A 22,351-nucleotide genomic window follows, 5' to 3' on the forward strand; every position below is an offset into this window, starting at 1 on the left:
CTGAGTGATACTGTATTTTAAATGATTTTCTGCATGTAAGATATATGCAGTCTTTTTGAAATGTATTGCTGTGCTATCTCACAATAATTAAATATCTTCATTCCCTAGATGAACTTTGTTTGATCATGTTGTTATTGTCTCTGTATAAGTTGGCAGATCCAACCAATGGTTTATAAGGGATTTTCTCATTTTATGTTTATATGAGTTATTAGTCTGACATTTTCTTGGACACGCTTTCTTTTTTTTAGGTATCAGGGTGAATTAGGAAGTGTTCCATCTTTTTTTTTTTGAGATAATTGTACAGTTAATTGGTATTGTGGTTTAGTTTTATTTGTTTTACTAAAAAATAAATGTGCTTTCTTTATGTGAAGTCTTCAATTTACAGATAGTCTTTCCTTATTTTTTTCTAGATTGAGCCACTCTTATTCACATATAAGTGGATTTTTCATTCTTTCATTTATGCACCTTAGCTATATTTACATGCTGTACATGGTTTTCATTCTTTGTACATTATTCTGGATGATGTGCTCAAATCTTTGTTCAAATCTGCTAATTCTTTCCTAATCTTTGCTAATCTTGTATTTCATGTCCCCATAGAGTTATCTTATTTTTTAATTAGATTTATTTATTTTATTTTTGTGTATGAACGTGTTGCTTGAGTGCATGGACACGCACCATAAGAGTGTCTGGTGCCTGAAGAGCTCAGATCCTCTGAAACTAGAGTTAAAGATGTTGTGAGCTGTTAGATGGGTGCTGGGAATCCAACCCAGGACCTCTGAAAAAGCAGCAAGTCTCCTAACTGCTGGACATTTGGTCCAGCTGTCAGAATAATTAAAGGGGCATTGTATACAAAAGACGAAAGGCTCAGACAGTGGTGGATGGACACTAATGTTTGTGGGGGGGTATCTACTGTGCTTTGGGCTGAGACTTCACAGGCATCGGTCCATTTTGCCGTCACAGTACCATCAAACCATTTGCAACTTATGGAACAGCTCGAGGTCAGATAATTTAGATTGATGTCTAAACAGTTTTCATCCTGGGAGACTAAAGTGGTGAATCCCAGGCTGTGTAAAGTAAGGAGGAAGAGCAAGAGGAGGAGGAGGAGGAGGAGAAGGAGGAGGAGGAGGAGGAGGAGGAGGAGGAGGAGGAGGAGGAGGAGGAGGAGGAGGAGGAGGAAGGAAAGAACAGTCATCTATTGCAAGAGCCCAAGAAGAAAGGGACTTGCCAAGACCATAGGGAAAATCTTTAAAGATTTATTTTTTTTTAATTTATTCACTTTACATCCTGATTGCAGCCCCCTTCCTCTCCTCCCAGTCCCCCCTCCCACACCCACCCCCCATTCTCCCCTTTCTTTCTCAAAATTATATGTATGAGTGTGTGCTTATGTGAGTTTATGGGCACAAATGCATGCAAGTGCCTATAGAGGTCAGAAGAAAGTGATGTATTTCTTGGAACTGGAGTTACAGGAAGTTGGAAGCTGCTTGATGACCAAACCTGGGTCTTCTGCAATAGTAGTGAGCTTTTAACTGCTGAGCCATCTCTCCAGATCCATGGAAAAAGTCTTAAATGAGATACAATATGAATGGATATGGGCTGTGAGCTTGGAGATAGTTTTAGTAAGTCCTGTTATTCGTGCTGATCTTGGGTACATCTTCTACCCTCTTTGAATTTCAAATTCCTTCTCTACAAAATGGAGATGATTTGTGTGCTTTATCGTTGCTGCTAGAATTAGGGGAAGTAATAAAGAGAAGCTGTATCTAAATTATCTCTTTTCAAAGGGTGTTTAAATGCTGTTATTTAATACACAGTTAATGGCCACTGGGCAAGAGTGCCTTTATGCTAACAAGGGCAACCAGGCATCTATGTTGGAGACAAAAATTATGTCTGTTTCTGCGACCATTCTGTCGTGAACTCCAAGAAAGAAGAAAATATCCAAGAGGCTTTGAAGGGAAAGCAAGGCACCTGTCTTGGATCTGCGCTTGGAACACCTTGGATGTGGAGAAGAGGGAGGAGAGAGAGAAGTGCAGTGAGGGAAGAGCTCTTAACAATTCCATCCATCCTTCCACCCCACATAGCGGGGCTTTTTCTGGAACACAGCCTGGGTCCTTCATAACCTGGGCAAGCAGCAGGGTCATTGTTAGATCACATGCGCAGAGTTTAAGATTCAACTGCGTAATGTGTGTGAAATTTTAACAGTCACAGGTACAGTTGGACGATCCTCTCAGAAACAACCATCCTCCTTCACTCTCTCTCTTCTTCACTTCCTTCCTTTGTCTCTGTCTCTGTCTTTCTGACTCTCTCTCTCTTTCTGTGTGTGTGTGTGCTTGCAGAAGCGCGCACACCAAAATAGGCTTCCACCCACACTTTTTTTGACAGGGTATTTTTCTTTCTTTCTTTTTTTTTATGTTGTTTTTGGGAACAGAAAGAAGTCGTGGCTTGCTTTTCTAGGACTTTGGATGACAAAGCTTTTTACCCTGTCTTCTTTAAATCTCCTTTATAGCTTTAGGAAAATGTTTCAAGTCTAATTCAGTTATTCAACAGCAATGATGCATTTTGGCTATTTGTACGGAGAAGAAAAGATCTCTGCATGGAAAAGCAGTTGCTTTACCTGCTGCATTTAGGATTGCCAAGTTCGTAATGTCTGATACTGCTGTTGTCCATTGAGTGGATCTGAGTGTTCCTAGTTAAGCAGGCTGCCCAGGGTTCGTCTTCTTAAGATGAACTTTCAGTGAAACACTTGATGTGCTCTTCAAGAGAAATATGCATAAGATCACAGAGCTGTTACGTCAGGATTGACAGACACTTTTCTACAATTATTTACCAGTGTTTTCTTACCAGCCATTTGACACTTCTGTGATTTAATTTTGTTTTGGTTTTGGTTTGGTTTTTTTGTTTTAATTTTTAATGTAATTTTTATTTATTACCATTTATTTACTTTGTATCCCAGGTATAGCCCCCACCCACATCCCCTCCCAGTCCTGCCCTCCCTCCCTCTCATATCACCCATTCCCCTTCCCCAGCCCACTGATGGGGGAAGCCCTCCTCCCCTTCCATCTAACCATAGCCTATCAGGTGTTATCAGGACTGTCTTTCATAGTCTTCCTCTGTGGCCTGGTAAGGCTGTCCCCCACCTCAGGGGGAAGTGATCAAAGAGCCAGCCACTGAGTTCATGTTAGAGACAGTCCCTGTTCCCCTTATTAAGGAGTCCATTTGGAGACTGAGCTACCATGGGCTACATCTGTGCAGGGGATCCAGGTTATCTCCATGAATGGTCCTTGGTTGGAGTATCAGTCTCAGAAAAGACACCTGGGCCCAGATTTTTTGGTTCTGTTGTTCTCCTTGTGGAGCTCCAGACCCTTCCAGGTCTTTCTGTCTCCCCCTTCTTTCATAAGAGTCCCTGCACTCTGCCCAAAGTTTAGCTATGAGTTTCAGCATCCATTTTAATACCCTGCTAGCTAAACTGACCAAACCACAGGGCCCCCTGCTTCTTCTGGAGGGCTGTGCCCAGCAAACACAGTGTAAGAGCAGCATGGGCAGCCCACTAAGCTCAGAACAAGAAACCCAGCAGCAGAGCAGCTGTCTCCAGGACTTCCGGTGAGAGGAGAGTCTCCCTGACGACCAACAACCATAGTTACCACACAGGTCCACATGCCGGAGGTGAGCTGTGGCGATTCCTGAGAAGCACTGGACATTCAGTGACCATACCCCAAAAGCTCAGGCTTCCTTCGGGAACAACCATCTTCCTGCCAGGGGGATTCTCCCCACCCCAGGATTCCAGGAGGTACCAGAAACTAACAGCTAACACCTGAGACAGCCAGATGGGTAGAGGCTAGCATAAAAATTCAACCAACAAAAGCCAAAGCAATATGGCATCTCCAGAACCCAGTTATCCAGGGGCAAGCAGCCCTGGACACCCTATCATAATTAAAATCCAAGAAGATGACCTTATATCTATGCTTACGAAGAGGATAATGGAGGAAACAAATAAAATAAAATGTGTAAAGAATCAGAGGAAGATAAAGTCAAACAGATTATGACCCTCTGTAAAGAAATGGAGGAAGATAAAGCCAAACAGAGTATGGACATCCATAAAGAAATACTGGAAGATGCAGCCAAACAGCTTGTGGCCTTCAGAGAGGAAATAATTACATCACTGAAAGAAATAAAAGAAACAGAGAAATGTTCAAACAAACAGGTGAAGTAACTGGAGGAAAAACAGGAAAATACAGTCAGACAGGTAAAGGAAATCAACAAAACAATTCAAGATCTGAAGATAGAATTGGAAAAATTAAAGAAAACACAAACGGAGGAATCATGGAGAGGAAGAACTTAGGGAAGAAAACAGGAGCTACAAAGATAAGCATAACCAACAGACTACAAGAGACGGAAAAAAAATCTCAGGTGTGGAAGATACAATGGAAGAAATGGGTATATCCATCAAAGAAAATGTTAAATCTAAAAAATTCCTGACACAGACCATCCAAGAAATCCAAGATAACATGAAAAGACAAATAATAGGAATAGAGGAAAAAGAAGATTCCTGTCTCCAAGGCCCAGAAAATATTTTCAACAAAATCATAGAAGAAAATTTCCCCAACTTTTTTTTTTTTTTTAATATAGAAACCGAAACAAAACTAAATAAATGGAAGTTTCTCAGAGTTCCTTCTTCCTCCAAGATGTTTGGCTCCGAGTTACTGTGGAAACAGACACCTGCTAGCCTGTAGCACTGGACTTCTGGGGGAAAGAAACACATGGTCATGCTTCTCTGCCAATCAGAAGAACCAAGTTACATAACACAGAATGATCAGCGAGTGTGTGGGCCCAGGAGGGAAATATGACATGTGTGACTTTCATGTCATAACATGCTATTTTTAAAGTGACAAACTTGTGTGTCCTGTAGCTGTTAACATTGGGAGATACGGCTCCTTACCATATCTTTCTCGGAGCATTGCCATCTTATGCAGCCTTGCTCCCGTCTCTGGAATGAGGATTATTTAAATTTTACACATGCTCCTTGAAAGTTGAGAAAATTTTCTTTAAGAGATCAGAATCGAAACAAAATGCTGAGCGCCTATGTCAAGTTTAAGAAGGGGAAGTGGTGGTATGTCTTACAAAATGGGGTAGACCCTGGTATTCATTGCTTCACTTTTTTTTTTTTTCTTCTTCTTCTTCTTCTTCTTCTTCTTCTTCTTCTTCTTTGTGAAGCTTCCTGTTTTGGGTTTGATCTTAACTGCCCCTAACATGAAGTGAGAAAAACAGAGATGTTCTTCTGAGATAGGACTGAGGCGTTTCCACTTTACTTCATTTCTTCCTCAGCAGCCTTCGCTTCTCTGTGAATCATAAGCTTGTGTGGTGCTCATGTAGGCTATGGCAAGACTACATTGTTCCTCTTCAGACTCTGTTAACAGCGAGCGCACCACGGCTGAGGCTCTAACCCTCCAGCTCTCCAGAGGGGACATCTGTCCTGGAGAGCTTGCTGGGCCAATGGTGCTCCTGGGAGTGTGTAGCACTTGCCACCCTGCTGCTGCAGTTTAAGCCTTTGTGGGGCCTTTTTCTGGGACAGTGATTGAAAAAACGTATGCTTGTGATTCTTTGGCTAATTAGCCTTTCCGGCCACTTATGAGCCACCTGAAATCAAGCTGTTGCCCTACCTCATTTTGCTCACCATGGCGTCTGGTTTCTGCCCATGACACTGTGGTGCCTCTGTGTTATCAAACTCACATACTCTCCAAGCCATCCCTCCAGAGCACCCGGTAGCTGTGAGTGGAGCAGCTCTCCAGTGTCTGTAGATGAGAGTCAAGATTCAGGGCTTGTGCAATCTTATCTACCTTTTTAGAAGAGCGCTTGTCACAGATACTTTTCTGTTGTCATGATAAAACACCATGATAACTTATGAAAGATAACATTTAACTTTCTATTTTTTCTTTTTATTATTTATTTATTACAATTTATTCACTTTGTAGCCTTGATGTAGGCCCCTCCCTCATCTCCTCCCAGTCCCAACCACCCTCCCTCTTCTACCCCTCTGCCCTTTCCCTAGTCCCCAGATAGGGAAGGTCCTCCTCCCCTTCTATCTGACCCTAGCCTATCAGGTCTCATCAAGGCTGGCTGCATCATCCTTCTCTGTGGCCTGGCAAGGCCGCATCCACAGGGGGAGGTGATCAGAGAGCCAGCCACTAAGTTCATGTCAGAAACAGAACTGCTCCTCTTACTAGGGAACCCACTTGGACACTGAGCAGCCTATGGGCTTCGTCTGAGCAGGGGTTCTAGGTCCTCTCCAAGCATGGTCCTTGGTTGGAGTATCAGTCTCTGCAGGGTCCCCTGGGCCCAGTTTTTTTTTTTTTTTTTTTTTTTTTTTTACTCTGTTGGTCTCCTTGTGCAGTTCCTGTCCCCTCCAGGTCTTTCTATCTCCCTCTTCTTCCATAAGGGCTCCTGCATTCTGCCCAGAGTTTGGCTATGAGTCTCAGTATCTCCTTTGATAACCTGGTGGGTAGAGTCTTTTAATGGTCCCCTGTGGGAAGCTTCTGTCCTGTTCCCTGTCTTCTCCTACTTCTGATGTCTATCCTACTTGCCCTTCTGAATAAGGTTTCAGCCTCTTCCCTAGTATCCTCCTTGTTGTTTAGCTTCGTTAGGACTATAGATTTTAGTATGTTTATCCTATATTTTATGGCTAATATCTACTTATAAGTGAATATATACCATATATGTCTTTCTGCTTATGGGTTACTCAGTCAGGATGATCTTTTCTAGATCCCACCATTTGCCTGCAAATTTCATGATTTCCTTGTTTTTAATTGCTGAGTAGTATTCCATTGTGTAAATGTTCCACAATTTCTGTATCCATTCCTCCATTGAGGGATATCTAGGTTGTTTCCAGATTCTGATCATTACAAATAAAGCTGCAATTACCATAGTTTAGCAAATGTCCTTATTGAATGGTGGGGCATCTTTTGGGTATATGCCTAGGAGTAATATAGCTGGATCTTGAGGAAGCACTATTCCTAATTTTCTGAGAAAGCACCAGATTGATTTCCAAAGTGGTTGTACATGGTTACATTCCCACCAGCATGGAGGAAGGTTCCCCTTTCTCTGCAAACTCTCCAGCATGCATCATCCTTTGAGTTTTTTATCTTAGCCATTCTGATGGGTGTGAGGTGAAATCTCAGAGTCATTTTGATTTGCATTTCCTGAATGACTAAGGATGTTGAGTGTTTCTCTGCCTTTCAATATTCCTCTGTTGAGAATTCTGTTTAGCTCTGTGTACCCCATTTTTTTAATTGGATTATTTGGTTTGTTGGCATTTAACTTCTTCATTTCTTTATATATTCTGGATATTAGCCCTTAACTTTCATATGCCTGTGAGACTATCATCACCATCAAAGCCATAGCAATATCTATTACTTCCAAACTCACTTTCTTCCGTTTTTTACTATCATGTTGTTGTTGTTGTTGTTGAGTTCTAAGAATACTTAACCAACTTAGTTTGGTGTTACATGCCTTTAATCCCAGCACCTGGGAGGCAGAGACAGGCAGATCTCTGAGTTTCACGTCAGCCAAGGATACACGAGAGACACTGTCTCAAACAAACAAACAAACAAACAAACAAACAAACACTTACCTAAGATTGACCTGGTTAACTTTAAGTAGATTTAAGTAGATCGAGATTATTATTAGTTGTGAGCACCGTGTTATACATGTCCAGAATTTATTTTTCTGGAATAATTTCAACATTATAACTTTAGTCACTACTCCAGATTTCCCACAATCCCCCAGAACCATCATTCTTCTCTGTTTCTATGAGTATATTACAGTACAGTAGTCCAATCTTGCTATCCAGTTTATTTCACTTAAGAGTAATGAACCCTGGATCTATCTATAACATCACTGTGGTGGTTTGAATGAAAATGGCTCCCATAGGCCCATAGGGAGTGGCACTATTAGGAGGTGTGGCCTTGTTGGAATAGGTGTGGCCTCATTGGAGAAAGTATGTGATTGGCTTTAAGGTTTTAGATGCTCAAGCCAGGCCCAGTGTCTCTCTCTTCCTGCTGCCTGCTGATCCGGATGTAGAACTCTCCAGCACCATGTCTGCCGGCACAGAACCATGCTTCCCACCATGACAATAACGGACTAAGCCTCTGAACTGTAAGCCAGCACCAATTTAATGTTTTCCTCTACAAGTGTGGCCGTAGTTAGGGTGTCTCTTCACAACAGGAAACCCTGGAACAATCGCAAATATCAGAATCCCCTTTCTTTTGAAGGTTGATTGATGCCCATTGTGTAAACAGATTCTGTTTCCTTTATCATCTACTGTGGCACTCCATTGATTCTATAAGTCAGGTCTTGTAAGTGGCACCGGACTGGCAACGAATGTGAAGGTGCTGGTAAATTTTTAAGATCACGATTTCACTCAAGAAGCAACAGCATTGAATTTATGGCCATTTTTTTTAATTGGCAAACTCCATACTGTTTAGCATAATCATTTTACCAGTCTAGATCACTGCTAACAGTGTACAAAGATTTAATCTGTATCCTTTTCAACTCCTTTCAGATTTTGCTATGGTGTTACTGTAGGCCTCCTAACGTGTGTGTTGCTGTCTGACTGCTCTTTTGATTCTCATCTTCCTGATGATTTGAAATGTTGAACACCTTTTTGCATCCCTGTGGGAAATTTGTATGCACAAGTCTGCCTGATAATGTCTCCTTGAGCTTTGTTATAGTGCCACTATATGATGTGAAATGCTTTGCTTTTTCAAATATTCACAGTGTTTAAGAGAATAAAAATCTCCATCTCAGTAAGTGGGGGAATTTGTCCAAATGTAGCATAGCATTCATTTTTAAAATATTTTAATTAAAAAATTGTTCATGTGAGTCTTTATATGTGTGTATATGCACCACCACACATGCCTAGTGTAGGATCCCCTGGAACTGGAATTACAGGCAGTTGTTAGCCATCATGTGGGTGCTGGGAATCAAAACCAGGTCCTCTGCAAGAGCAGAAAGTGCTCTTAACCACTGGGCGATCTGGCCAGCCCCTGCCACTAATCTGCTGCCTACATAAGCTGTACCACATGAAGGATGCCATGCTTTGGGGAGGTTGCCTCAACCTTAGTTTTCAAAGTTAGTGCCATTATACTTAGGGGCTTTAAAAATAAGAAGCTGTGCTGTACTTTATAGTGCCTTTGTAATGGCAGAAACCTGGAAACTTTCCACAAGTCAAATACCCCGTGGTGCAGCTAGGCATAGGTAAAGGCATGATTCATGACGCTGTAAACAATGAACTGTATAATGTGTGCTTAAAAGAGGGGGGAGTCTAAATGATATCAGGAGCTGCTGATGTCACATAAAAATGGATAATCTGGGGCCAGGTGTGGTGGCACACACCTTTAATCCCAACACTCCGGAGGCAGAGGCAGTTGGATCTCTGCAAGTTTGGGTCAGCCTGGTCTACAAAGCGAGTCCAAGGCTACACAGAGGGACCCTGTCTCACAAAACCAAAAAAACCAAACTCAAATAAAACAATAACAAAACCAAATAAATGAGCAAATAAGAGCAGATATTTTGATGTCTGGTGTTCCTGATGAAAGCATATGTCATCAACTATGAAGAAATTTTTAGTAGCCAGAGAAAGGAAATGAACACATGTATAATTTATGACAGGAGAGAAGTAGAAAGGTCAGGGCAGAAGCTACAAGCTATGGCTTACTGAAATATATGATGTAGCCACTGGTATTCCATCTGAGAGAAGAAAAAATTCCATGGATAATGATGTGTCTGTGGCCACTTGACCAATAAATTTAAGAAGCAGAACCTACCAATATCTCTGGTTCACATAACAGCATGTGCTCCATGTGAAAGGACAAGGCACAGTGTCATCAGGGAACAGCAGCTACCATAAAACAGACCACATGAGATGGCACAGATTACAGCAAAGGCCAGAACTTAAAGGGAAGACAGTGGAAGTATCTTTTCCAAAAGGAGTATTGAGTAAACTGTTTCTTTGACTGACCAAGAGCAGATTCATGTAATTTTGAGATCAAAAGAACAGATGACGAGACCTTCATTCCTTCATTCAAGTGAGGTACCTTCTCCACACTCTATACAGAAGGGCAGAGGCCATCCAAACAGGACCAATGGCACCTGATAGAAGTCCTCCTAAAAACTGTTCTGGTCTTTACTTAGAACAAATCAGTGGCTGATATGTACACCTGGCTTCATAGTCATGTGATCCGGGTAGTCGTGGATGTTGTATAACGGAAGATACCTGGCTTAAAGCCACGTGTCACCATCTTGAAATGGCTAATAATTAAATTTTTTAGCTTGTCGTTTGTTGGGACAATCAGGCATGCCCTTGAATGAGAGAAGGAGGCCATGCAGCAGTGGGCACAAGGACAGAAAGGAGCCTGCGCCCATGGCAGGCAGTGTGGCTGCTGAGCCGTTGACCTGGTGGCTTGGTCTCAGCTGCCTGCGTGAGTGTGGTTTGGGGCACTTCGCAGTCCTAAGGCAGTTAGGCCAGGACATATTGGTGTCAGTAAGGGCAGAACCGCTGACATGCGTGCAGACAACTTTTTAGTTTGAAAACATTTTAGTAAATTATTACAAAATTGAAGCAAACACAAAGGTTGCAAGAAACAGTATTAGAGTTAGAATTCCTCAGGGTTTCAATAGCTCCAGTTTTGAAAATTACTACACTCTTACTTGGTCTTGAACCAATTAAATATAAATATTATTGCATTTGACAGAAAAGAATATTTTTCATATGAAGTTTCTGCCCACGTAAAAATTAACAAGGAAGAACATTTTGCATTGTGTTTTTCCTTGTAAATGGATGTCTGGGCAGTTTCATGTCAATTAAGACACAAGCTAAAGTTATCTGAGAGGAAGGAACCTCAGTTAAGAAAATGACTGGTTTGTAGGCAAGCTTCTAAGGCATTTTTATTAGTGATTGATGGGAAAAGGGAGGACCCAGCCCACTGTGGGTGGGGCCATCCCTGGGCTGTGGTTCTGGGTTCTATAAGAAAGCAGGCTGACAGTGAACAGTGCTGTGGAAGTGTAAACCAAATAAATGCTTTTCTCCCTAAGTCGCTTTGGTCATGGTGTTTCATCACAGCTGTGGTACCTCTAAGACAATTAACATGTAGGAACTGGCTGCATAAGCAAGTATTTTTGTGTCGACGCAAAGCTTAAAAGCCTTGTTCTGAGGCTGGCAGTGTCCACAAGCTGCACAAATGTCCCAAGGAAACATTAAAATAAATACTAAACGAGTTTGTACTTTGAAATTAAATCTATGCATGAAACTGACTTGTATAGAGATGAGTCTCTTTAGGAAAAAAAAAAAAAAAAAAAACGTTTAATGAGACTGTTGCATTAACTGTTCCAGGGGAGACCTCAGTCAATACTGCTTCCCCCAGCTAGAGCACCAACAACAGACAAAAAGTCATGATTGCATCAAGTCTAGCTTGGTGAACCAGTGAGTTTATTGAGCTGATGACAGCAGCATGGCTGACTCCAAAACAGTTCCCTTTCCAAAAGGTCCCATCGTAGCAGGGGTGAAAACAGACCCACAGCCACACAGACAGAGCATCCCCAACCCCTCCAGTGCCTAAGGAGACCACCTCAGCTGGGGCATAATTAGAAGCAGCTGGAAAGGTGGTGTGGGGGGGGGGGATGGGTAGCAGGACCTCAAATAGATCCTAAAGAGCCCCTCCCTCCTACCTCCCCATTAAGGGAATGCCAGCAGGATCTTCTTGTAGGGCTCTTGTGGGTAATCAATCACAGCTGCTCTAATATTAAGAGTGTAATATTAGAGCTAGAGAGATGGCTCAAAAGAGCACTGACTATTCTTCCATAGGACCCTGGTTCAATTCCTAGCACCCATATGGTGGCTAACAACTACCTGTAACTCTAGTTCTAGAGAATCTGACACTCTCCTCTGGCCTCTGAAGGCACTGGATGCACAGACATCAACATGCATGCAAAACACCATGCACATAGAATTTTTTAAAAATTTTTTAAAGAACGCATTCTGCTTAAAGGACAGTGTTCTACAAAAGAGGCTCATTGGCTCTAGATGTTATATTTTGAAATGATTTTTTTTTTTTTAGAAATTTACTCTGATATACTTTTCTCACAATTAAACGTTGCCAAAAATTATTTGCAATTTTATATTTCCCAAGAGCAGCTGACATCATTTTCAATTATGTCAATTAAAAGTGAAATTGCGAAAGTATAAAATTTGATAACCTAATAAATTATTTTTTCAGAAAAAAAAAATGAGTCAGAAAAATCTTATGACCAGGCAAGATGTCACTGCACTATTATTTATTTTATTCTATAAAATTATTTTAAAATTTTTTATGATTTATATTGTTTCTATTTATTTTGTTTTCATGTGTCACAATTAAATTTATTATATTTCATGAGCAATAACAGTTTAAAGGATAAATTTCATATTTTGGCATTTTTATAGTAAAATTTTCTTGCTTTTTAAACAAGCCCCCTACACACACACACACACACACACACACACACACAAATCTCTTTCTCTTTTCTGTACTGGATTAGGCAGCTATGCAGGAAAGCCTCCTGGTGTGATGGGGGGGGGTGGGGGGAGGCTTTTCCAAGGTGGTGACAGAAATCAGAGAGAAACTGCAGTGTTGCTACTTTGGAGCTTGGACAAATTAATGATCTAATATGTTGAATAAATGATTGTTACTTCATTGGTTTAGTATTAGCATTTTACATCTGAAAAATCCAAGCAAATTATTTGCAGTCATAAAATGAGAAGGGAAGCTGAAATTCTTTTCTCTGTTGGTAAACATTCTTTGTACACATTCTGCTCTCTGTGTGGCTTGCCCATGTTGAAGATAGGTAGGCAAACAAAGTTTCCTTTTTAAGGAGTACAATTCAGGAGACAATGGGAAAACAATAAATTATAATACAGTGTTTTAAGTGTGGCTATGGAAGTGTGGACAAGGTACATGCTCTAGAAATAACCAGAAATCAAAGCAGAGCTTAAGCTAGGAGCTAGCTAGAGGGGTCCTGCCCACATTTTTCTGCGGTCATATGTGACCATGTTCTTATTGTCAGCCTTTCCTTTCCTTGCAATTAAATGTGGGAAAGGGTCTGCAGCTGGCCACTGGACACGCCTCAACCCTGCTGAGAAGGCTGCTGCCTGCTCCTCCTCTTGGCTTCTCAAGAGCCCGTTTCTGTCTCCCCTCACTCTCCCATGCATAGATCTCACCCTGGAGACGGTTTGTATTTTCCAAAGTCACTGCTAATAATTTTCGGACATATGTGTACACGTGGTTTGCATGTATGTGGGCTCACATACCTGTGGAATTGCACCTGTGGGAGCTCAGGCTGACGTCCAGAGTCTTCTTTGATTGATCTCTCACCTTATTCTTTGGGGCAAGGTCTCTTAATCAAACCCAAGCTCCCTGTTTGGCTCCTTTCCCAGAGCAGGCGTGCTTGGGGATTTCCTGTCTCTGCCTTGCTGGGATGGAATTACAAACATGCAGCCACACCCACCCTGCCCTGGCACACTTTCCCTCTGCTCGAAGTGAGCGATTTAGCCATTTCCCCAGCTCCTAACTGTACGGTACATTTTAATTGAAAAGGCTGTATTTATTCATTCAATAACTACCACTTCAGTGCCTACCTTACTCAGAAACTTAGTCTGTCCCCTGGGAACTTATCATTTTCATTAGACTTTTCATTCAATTTTTTTTTCAGTAAACTTTTTCATTAGACTTATCATAGAGAACATTTGGGCCTAAAGACATATAACATGGGCAAGGCCTGGATTTTGTTCCAGAAAGAGACAGACAGACAGACAGACAGACAGAGACTTATTTTAGTTGAATTTTGCTTACGTTGTACTACTTCTGTTACTTTGTAAGTAAAGACATGTTTGAATAGTTGCATATGGAATGATTTTATTTTAGAATTGTGAAAAATGGAAGACGATTACACAGACACAGAAGAAGAAAACACAGAAGATGATGATGAAAAGAAAGTAGAAACAGAGGAGGAAGACATCTCTTCTGTCATAGTGCCCACAATTAACATTCGGGAGGAGCGGCTTGTGGATTTAGCTGAAACGCCAGCTTTCATCTGTCTGAATGAGGTATGTTTGTTGTATGTTATTACTAGAGTGGAAACCTAATCTTCACCCACTTAAAAGTTCAAAGTCCACATCATTGTTGAAATCCTGTGTTACATGTCTCCTGTATATCAGCCTTAACCATATGAACAGGATGAAAGTATTAAAAATGAAATGGACCCTGCTTTTCCTTCTTGACTGATGCAGAGCGTAGGCTCCTTTATCTATCTATTTATCTATCTGTCTGTCTGTCTATCTATCTATCTTTAACTTTTTATTGATTCTTTGTGACTATTACATCATGCACCCCGGTCCTACTCACCTCCCCATCCCTTTGTATTTCCCCTCCACTCTTGCAACTGCCCCTCAAAGAAAACAGAAAACAACAACAAAAAATAAACAAACAAAACCCATCTTGTCATGGAAGTTGTAATGTGTCATGCTGTTCCCACAGTATGTCTTTACTTGTGCAATTGTTCATTGCAATAAGTCATTGGTCTGGTTCAGGGCCTCCAGCCTCTGCTACACCATCAATATGGGATCCTTTCCAGGACTCCTCTCCTCATATCCTGTTGTTGCCCTGTGTCACGGAGATCCTATAGCTTTACTTCTTCAGGATCGGCCCAGTCATGTGCTCCAGCAGTTCATAGATGGGTAGGTGTTGGGATGGGTCACCACAAAGCCATGGGTCTGGACCTGGGTGGCAGCTGCGTTGGTCAGCCTGCCAGCTCTCCTGCACCTGCACCACTGGGGCAAGCTCTCCAGCACTGCCCCTCAGTGTAAGACCACACACTTGAATATGAGAGAGAAAATAGGAAATAGGTTTGAACTCATTGGTACAAAAAAGGACTTTCTGAGTAGGACATCAATAGAATAGGCATTAATTTTGACAGTTAATGAATGGGACCTCAGGAAGCTAAACAAAAGCTTCTCTGATGAACTATGGGGTATAAATATAGACCAATAGGAACTGGCTTAATGCTATGCCCATTTAGCAGATTTAGTAGGTTGTCTTCTAAGGACCTGTGATCTGCCTGGCCACAGATTCTTGGCCTGATGATATTCAAAGCCAGGCAACAGAATCAATGTCAAAAATAATCAGTGACAGTACTCTCTGTCTTTCTCTCTCTCTGTAGCATCTAAATTTTTCTATAACTTTTTAAATTAAATTTTCATTTTTATATTAATTACAGTTTATTCACTTTGTATCCCAGATGTAACCCCCTCTCTCATTCCCTCCCAATCCCATCCTCCCTCATTTCCTCCCATGCCCCTCTCCGAGTCCACTGATAGGGGAAGTCTTCCTCCCCTTCCATCTGACCCTAGCTAATCAGGTCTCGTCAGGACTGGCTGCATTGTCCTTCTCTGTGGCCAGGAAAGACAGCTCTCCCCACGGTGTGTGTGGGGGGGGGGGTCAAAGAGCCCGCCACTGAGTTCATGTCAGAGACAGTCCCTGTTCCCCTTACTAGGGTACCCACTTGGATACTGAGCTGCCATGGGCTACATCTGAGCAGGGGTTCTAAGTTATATCCATGAATGGTCCTTGACTGGAGTATCAGTTTCAGGAAAGACCTCTAGGCACAGATTTTTTGGTTCTGTTGCTCTCCTGTGGAGCTCCTGTCCCCTCTAGGTCTTACTATCTCCCCCTTCTTTCATAAGATTCCCTGCACTCTGCCCAAAGTTTGGTTATGAGTCTCAGCATCTGCTTTGATACACTGCTGGGTAGAGTCTTTCAGAGGCCCTCTGTGGAAGGCTCCTGTCCTGTTCCCATTTATCTCCCTCTTCCAATGTCCATCCTGTTTTTCTTTCTGAGTGAGAATTGATCATCTTACCCAGGGTCCTCCTTCTTGTTTAGCTTCCTTAGGTGTACAGATTTTAGTATGTTTATCCTATATTTGTCTACTATCCACTTATAAGTGAGTATATATCATGTGTGTCTTTCTGTTTCTGGGATACCTCACTGAGGATGATCTTTTCTAGATCCCACCATTTGCCTGCAAATTTCATGATTTCCTTGTTTTTAATTGCTGAGTAGTATTCCATTGTGTAAATGTACGTGGGCCTTAATAAAGCACAAATGGGTCTTCTCTTTCTTCCTCCTACACATTGTTCGATGTCCTACCTACATTGAGACTTTTGGACACATTCCATTGGTACCTCCAACCCTCTGGGATATTTAAGTGAAGCATTTCTTCCGTTTCTTGACTTTTTCATGATTATTTCATCTCTTGTAGCTACACACCTGCCTGACACCCCTAGCCCACCTTGACTCCAGGTCAGGTGTATCTTACACAGCATTTCACCTGGCTTATAGTCACTGAGAGAGCTCGAGATCGGGCTAGAGGCTATCACATCACAACTTGAATTTACACAGTACAGAACAGTACTATGTTAGCTTGACACAAGCTGGAATTCTCTGAAAGGAGAGACCCTCAGTTGAGAAAAGTCCTCTGTAAGGTCCAATTGTAAGGCATTTTCTTCATTAGTGACTGATGGGGGAGGGCCCAGCCCATTATGAGTTGTGCTAACCCTGGAATGGTGGTCCTGGGTTCTATAAGAAAGCAGTCTGAGCAACCCACAAAGATCATGCCAGTAAGTGGTGCTCCTCCACAGCCCTTGCATCAGCTCCTGCCTTCAGGTTCTGGCTCTGTTTGAGTTTTTGTCCTGGCTTCCTTCAGTGATGGACAATGATGTGGAAGTAGCAGCCAAATAAACCCTTTCCTCCCCAACTTGCTTTTGGTCATAGTGTTCATCGTAGCACTAGAAACCCTGACTAAGACAACAAAAACCGTAAGACAATAGCTATATGATGCCAGCACTAAAGTACTCAGGGGATCTTCTTTCAATCCAAAGATGAAACACAAAAGAGTTGTTTCATATAAAATAAAATTGGGACAGCTTTTACATATTTATCTTCAACATAACAATTTTAACAATTTAAAAAAAAATCTCTGGATATTTTTATAGATAGTCTTATTTTCCAGTTCTTTTATATTTTTCTAACATTTGTGAGGATTTTGAAGTTTTTGTATCCAGTTTCCCTTCAGTTGTTTAAGTCAGAGCTTGTTAAACATTGTGTCCATGGACTCACGCGGCGTGTTTTCATTCATACTTCCTCTATTCCTCATTGCATCTGTTCATTAATGACGCTTTGTCCAAACACAGTGTGATTCTTTGGTTCCACTGATGCGTAGCATCTCACTTTTTGCCTCCACAGGATTCTACTTAGGAATTTGTTTCCCTTGGGTATGTGCCTAAGAGTGGGGCTGCTGTGGTGTAACGGAGGTTTATAAACAGGCTTAGCTGAGTTCTCCACCATGATGGGCTCCGTGTTAGGGGCTGAAATACATGAGTGGTTAATTCTGCTCCTGTCTGCGTGCGGTGACACTAATTATAAGTGTGACTGCTGCCATCGGGTGTCAGTTTGCCTCAGGTGTTATACTCTGCCAAAATCCAGAAGCTACAAATCACTTCGTCCTAATACCATGAGCACAAATAAGAGCATTGTTTGATTTTGCCATCTTGCCTAGTTTCTTGACTCGTTTTCTGTTATCAGACACCAGTCAGCTCCTTCCTCCTCATTTCCTTCAAATAATTCCTATGCCAACAATTAAGTTTTTGACACAGCTGAGCCAAGTGCTAGAGAACAGGAAGTACTAGCCTGTTTGGGAGGCACAGGGAGAATGCATTTACTGAAGCCAAATACTAAGGACATGTGTGAGTCAGGCTAGCAGACAGAATCTGTAACGGGAGTGTGCGTTAGTGATCTTCATTGTGGGTAAGTAGATAAAAGGTTTTCGTTTGTCAATAAAATGACCCTCACTAGAGCATGTTTTTGCATTAAGCTATCCATCACTTAACTTCTTACAAAACATATAATATATAAAGTATTTATAACAACTTTTAAAAATATCTCTCTCTTTAAACTCGATACTTATCACAGTGGGAAAAAAAATGGTTTCCACAGTTGCTTCAGGACTAGGCTCTTTCCGACAAGAAATCTGCTGCTACAGTGTTGTCACTGAATGTGTAAGCTGTCTTTCCTCCAGCTTCTTCTAAACCTTGCTTTACTGTTGCCCTTCTTTTTAAAATAAAATAAAATATAATAAGGCAAAACAAAAACCATCATCTCAAAGTTGGACAAGCCAAGCCACCAGAAAAATAAAAGAGCCCCAAGAGAAGGCACAAGAATCAGCTACCCACTCATTTACACATTCAGGAGTCCCGGAAAGATATTAAACTGAAAGCTATAGCATATATGCAGCGGACCTGGTGCAGACCCATGCAGATCCTGTGGCTGCTGCTTGAGTCTCTGTGAGTTCATATGAGCTTTACTTAGTCGATTTAGACAGCATTGTTCTCAGTGTCCTCCATCCTCTCTGTCTACCCCAGTCCTTCTGCCTCCTCTTCTGCAGCGTTCCCGGAGCTCTAAGGGGAGGGATTTGATGGAAACATCTTATTTAGAGCTATGTGTTCCAAGGCCTGCCTCACTCTACATAATTTCTGGCTCTGTGTGTCTTTTGTTTCCATCTGCTACAGGAGAAAGCCTCTCTGATAATGGCTGAATAAGGCACCGATCTGTGAGTATAGCAAAATAGCATTAGGAGTCATTTTCTTGTTACTTATTTTAGACCAAAACAGTATTTGGTTTTATCTTAGGTCTCTGGGAATTCTAGACTCTAGTTCTTGGTCACCTGAGCAATGTCAGGTATGGGATCCATCTCATGGAGTGGGCCTTAAGTCAAATTGGACATCGGTTGGTTATTCACACAAGGTTTGCGCCACAGTTGCCCTATCATATTCTGAGGTAGAGCAGGTAGATCAAAGGTTTTGTGAGTGGGTTGGTGTTTGGGTTTCTCTTTTGATGGCCTGCAGAGGACCTTTCTATGTCAAAGATGCTAGAAATGGGGGAGAAGGTTCTATATAGATAGCAGCTCAACCTCTCCACGTTCAGTGAGTTGTGAGGGTATTGCCTTCAGCAATGGAGCCTTGCTGTCAGTTTGCGGAGAGCAACCTACTGACTTGGCAACAGCCTAGACTGTTTGGGCACTTCCATGGGACCTTTTTACCCAACAACTCAACTGGATGACACCCAGTCCTGGAAATTGAAGCTTGGTTTTGTGACAAGAGATGGACATCTCCCTCTCCCTCATTATGTGGAGACTTCACTAGGATCACCTTCATGTATTAAAGGACATTTCCAACTCTCTAGGTTGGCACTCAAATGACCTGTTCAAGCTGTGTCTTACCTCATTCTCTCCCTCAATCCTATCTTCTCTCCACCTTCCCTTCCCACCGGATCCTGCCATTCTAATCACCCCTTGACCCTCAGCTGCATTTCACCCATAAAATCTATTCTATTTCCCCCTTCCAGGGCCACCCAGTCCCTTCCTATATGCATAACTTCTCCAGGTCTGTGGATCATGGCTTGGTTATCACTTATTTAACAGTTAATATCCAGATATAAATGAATGCATACCATATTTGTCTTTCTAGATGTGGTTTAGCTCACTCAGGATGATCTTTTTCTAATTTATCAGTTTGCCTGCAAAATTTCATGATCTCATTTTTTTTTCTAAAGAGCCTAGTAAATACTGCGTTGTGTAAATGTACCACATTTTCTTTATCCATGCTCTTGTTGAGTGACATCTAGGTTGTTTCCAGTTTCTGTCTGTTATGAATAGAGCAGCAGTAACATGGCTGAGCAAGTGTCCCTGTGGTAGGATGAAGTGTCCTTTGAATGTGTGCCCAAGAGTGATATAGCTGGATCTTTTTTTCTTAATTTTACTTATTTATTTTTATTTTTTATATTAATCACAGGTTATTTACTTTGTATCCCAGCCGTAGCCCCCTCCCTCCTTCCCTCCCAATTCCACTCTCCCTCCCTCATCTCCTCCCTGCCCCTTTCAAGTCCACTGATAGGGGAGGACCTCCTCACCTTCCATCTGACCCTAGCTTATCAAGTCTCTTCAGGACTGGCTGCAATGTCCTCTTCTGGGGCCTAGCATGGCTGTTCCTCCCTCGGGGGGCGGGGAAGGTTGAAGAGCCAGCCATTGAGTTCATGTCAGAAATAGTCCCTGTTCCCCTTACTAGAAAACCCACTTGGATACTGAGCTACCATGAACTATATCCGAGCAGGGGTTCTAGGTTATATCCATTCATGGTCTTTGGTTGGAGAAACAGTCTCATGAAAGACCCCTGTGCCCTGATGTATTTGGTCCTGTGGAGCTCCTGTCCTCTCCAGGTCTTACTAACTCCCTCTTCTTTCATATGATTCCCTGCACTCTGCCCAAGGTTTGGTTATGCGTCTTAATATCTGCTTTGATACACTGCTAGGTAGAGTCTTTCAGAGGCCCTCAGTGGTAGGCTCCTGTCCTGTTACTTGTTTTCTTCTACATCCAATGTCCATCCCATTTGTCTTTCTAAGAGAGGATTGATCATCTTACCCCGAGTTCTCTTTCTTGTTTATCTTCTTTAGGTGTATAGATTTCAGTATATTTATCCTATCTTATAGGTCTATATAAGTGAGTATATACCATGTGTGTCTTTCTATAGCTAGATCTTGAAGTAGACAGATTCCTAGTTTTCTGAGGAACCACCACATTGATTTCCATAGTGGCTGAACAAGTTTGCACTCCCACCATCAATGGAGGAGTGTTCCCCTTACTCCACATCTTCGCCAGCATGAGCTATCTTTTATTTTCTTTATCTTGGCCATTATGTTTGGTGTAAGATGAAATGTCAAAATAGTTTTGATTTGCATTCCAGTGATGGCTAAGGATGTTGGACATTTAAGCGTATCTCAGCCATTTGAAACTCACTTCCTCTATTGCGAATTCTCTGTTTAGATCTGAACCTAATTTTATAATTAGGTTATTTAATTTCTTGATATTAAGTTTCTTGAGTTCTTTACATATTTTGCAGTTGGTAAAAATCTTTCCCCATTCTTTAGGTGAACAGTTTATCTGAATGATAGTGTCTTTTGCCTTACAGAAGCTTTGCAGTCTTATAAGTTTTAGTTGAGTGATACATTGGATAAGAATTGAGATAACAAAATAATTATCTTAATCTACTTCAGAGATATCGATACAGTGCTCACTGTATGTCAGCACGATGCTAGAGAATGTCTATTACTGTTGTTATTATTATTATTATTGGTTTTTCAAGACAGGGTTTCTCTGTGTAGCCTTGCATATCCTGAACTAGCTTTGTAGACCAGGCTGGCCTTGAACTCACAGCAATCCACCTGCCTCTGCCTCTCTAAGTTCAGGAACTAAAGTCATGCACCACCACGCTCAGCTTATTACTGTTACTAAAGCTACAGAAATCAAATATATTTCTTCAGTTCCTCCTTTTTAAGGATTTTAAAATTTATTTATGTGTATACATGCATGTCTGTGTATAATATGCCACACCTATGTGTGTATATTATAGGCCAGAAGAGTTAGTAAGCGTAGGACAAGAGGAGCTATATCGTCCAGACGCATCTTTGAACTTTGCCCTCACTGATCACACATGTACTTGGCATATCTTCAAGGGTCCAAGGTCAAAGCAAACCTCTCAGAACACCTTCTTCTTCCAAGTGTGTTCTGTCACTCGGTTCTCCTGTACATGCCTCCTGACTTTGTCTTTATTCTCACTGAGAAGAGACGTAAAGAGTCCACACCGAGGCAGGCATAATAGGAAAAAGGAGTGAGCATACTTAGGAGAGACATTAGAAAGGTAAAATTCTGGACTTGTCTGCCTAGATGGGGGTGAGAGAAGGAACCTGCCTTGACGTTTAGAATTCTGAGTTAGGAAACTGGCTAAATTGCTGCACCAGAAGTGTCAGAGTTAAGAAAGGAGCAGCAGATCTAAGAGGAACGCCTAGTGTGTGCACTGAAGCTTGCAAAAGAAGACCCCAGCTGGAGGAGCAGGGGTAGCTGGGTCTCGAGCACTTTCAGATGGCTTTGTAAAAGGACCACAGCCTGCTGTTTGGGTGTGTCTAACACCCCGCCAGCCCTGTAGGAAGGTGCAGAAGGATATTGCTGTTGTGGAGTTGGTTCTGTGCTTTACAAACTATTTCTCTTACACATTCACACATTCAAAAGATGGTTTTTATACATTCTGTCCTCGTAAGGGTGGATCCAGATAGATACCTTTGGGAGTTTTCATTGATTTCTGATTATATACTGGGGTTCTCAGGTGCTTCGCTTGCTCTGTGGGTTCCATGTTCTGAAGCTTTCCTGGTGAGATTCTTGAGACAGTCCC

General features: G+C 41.8%; 1 protein-coding gene across 1 annotated transcript in view; it reads left to right on the forward strand.

Annotated features, from left to right (window-relative positions):
* The window catches only part of Ccdc146 (coiled-coil domain containing 146), a 113,087-nt gene that overhangs the window by 2,132 nt on the left and 88,604 nt on the right, over positions 1–22,351 (forward strand). The window contains exon 2 of the mRNA XM_021650484.2: positions 13,944–14,125. Within this exon, the coding sequence (XP_021506159.1) occupies positions 13,955–14,125 (171 nt within the window). The 5' untranslated portion in view covers positions 13,944–13,954. The remainder of the gene's footprint in view (positions 1–13,943; positions 14,126–22,351) is intronic.

Source organism: Meriones unguiculatus, chromosome 21 (genome assembly GCF_030254825.1).
Source record: "Meriones unguiculatus strain TT.TT164.6M chromosome 21, Bangor_MerUng_6.1, whole genome shotgun sequence".
Lineage (NCBI taxonomy): Eukaryota > Metazoa > Chordata > Mammalia > Rodentia > Muridae > Meriones > Meriones unguiculatus.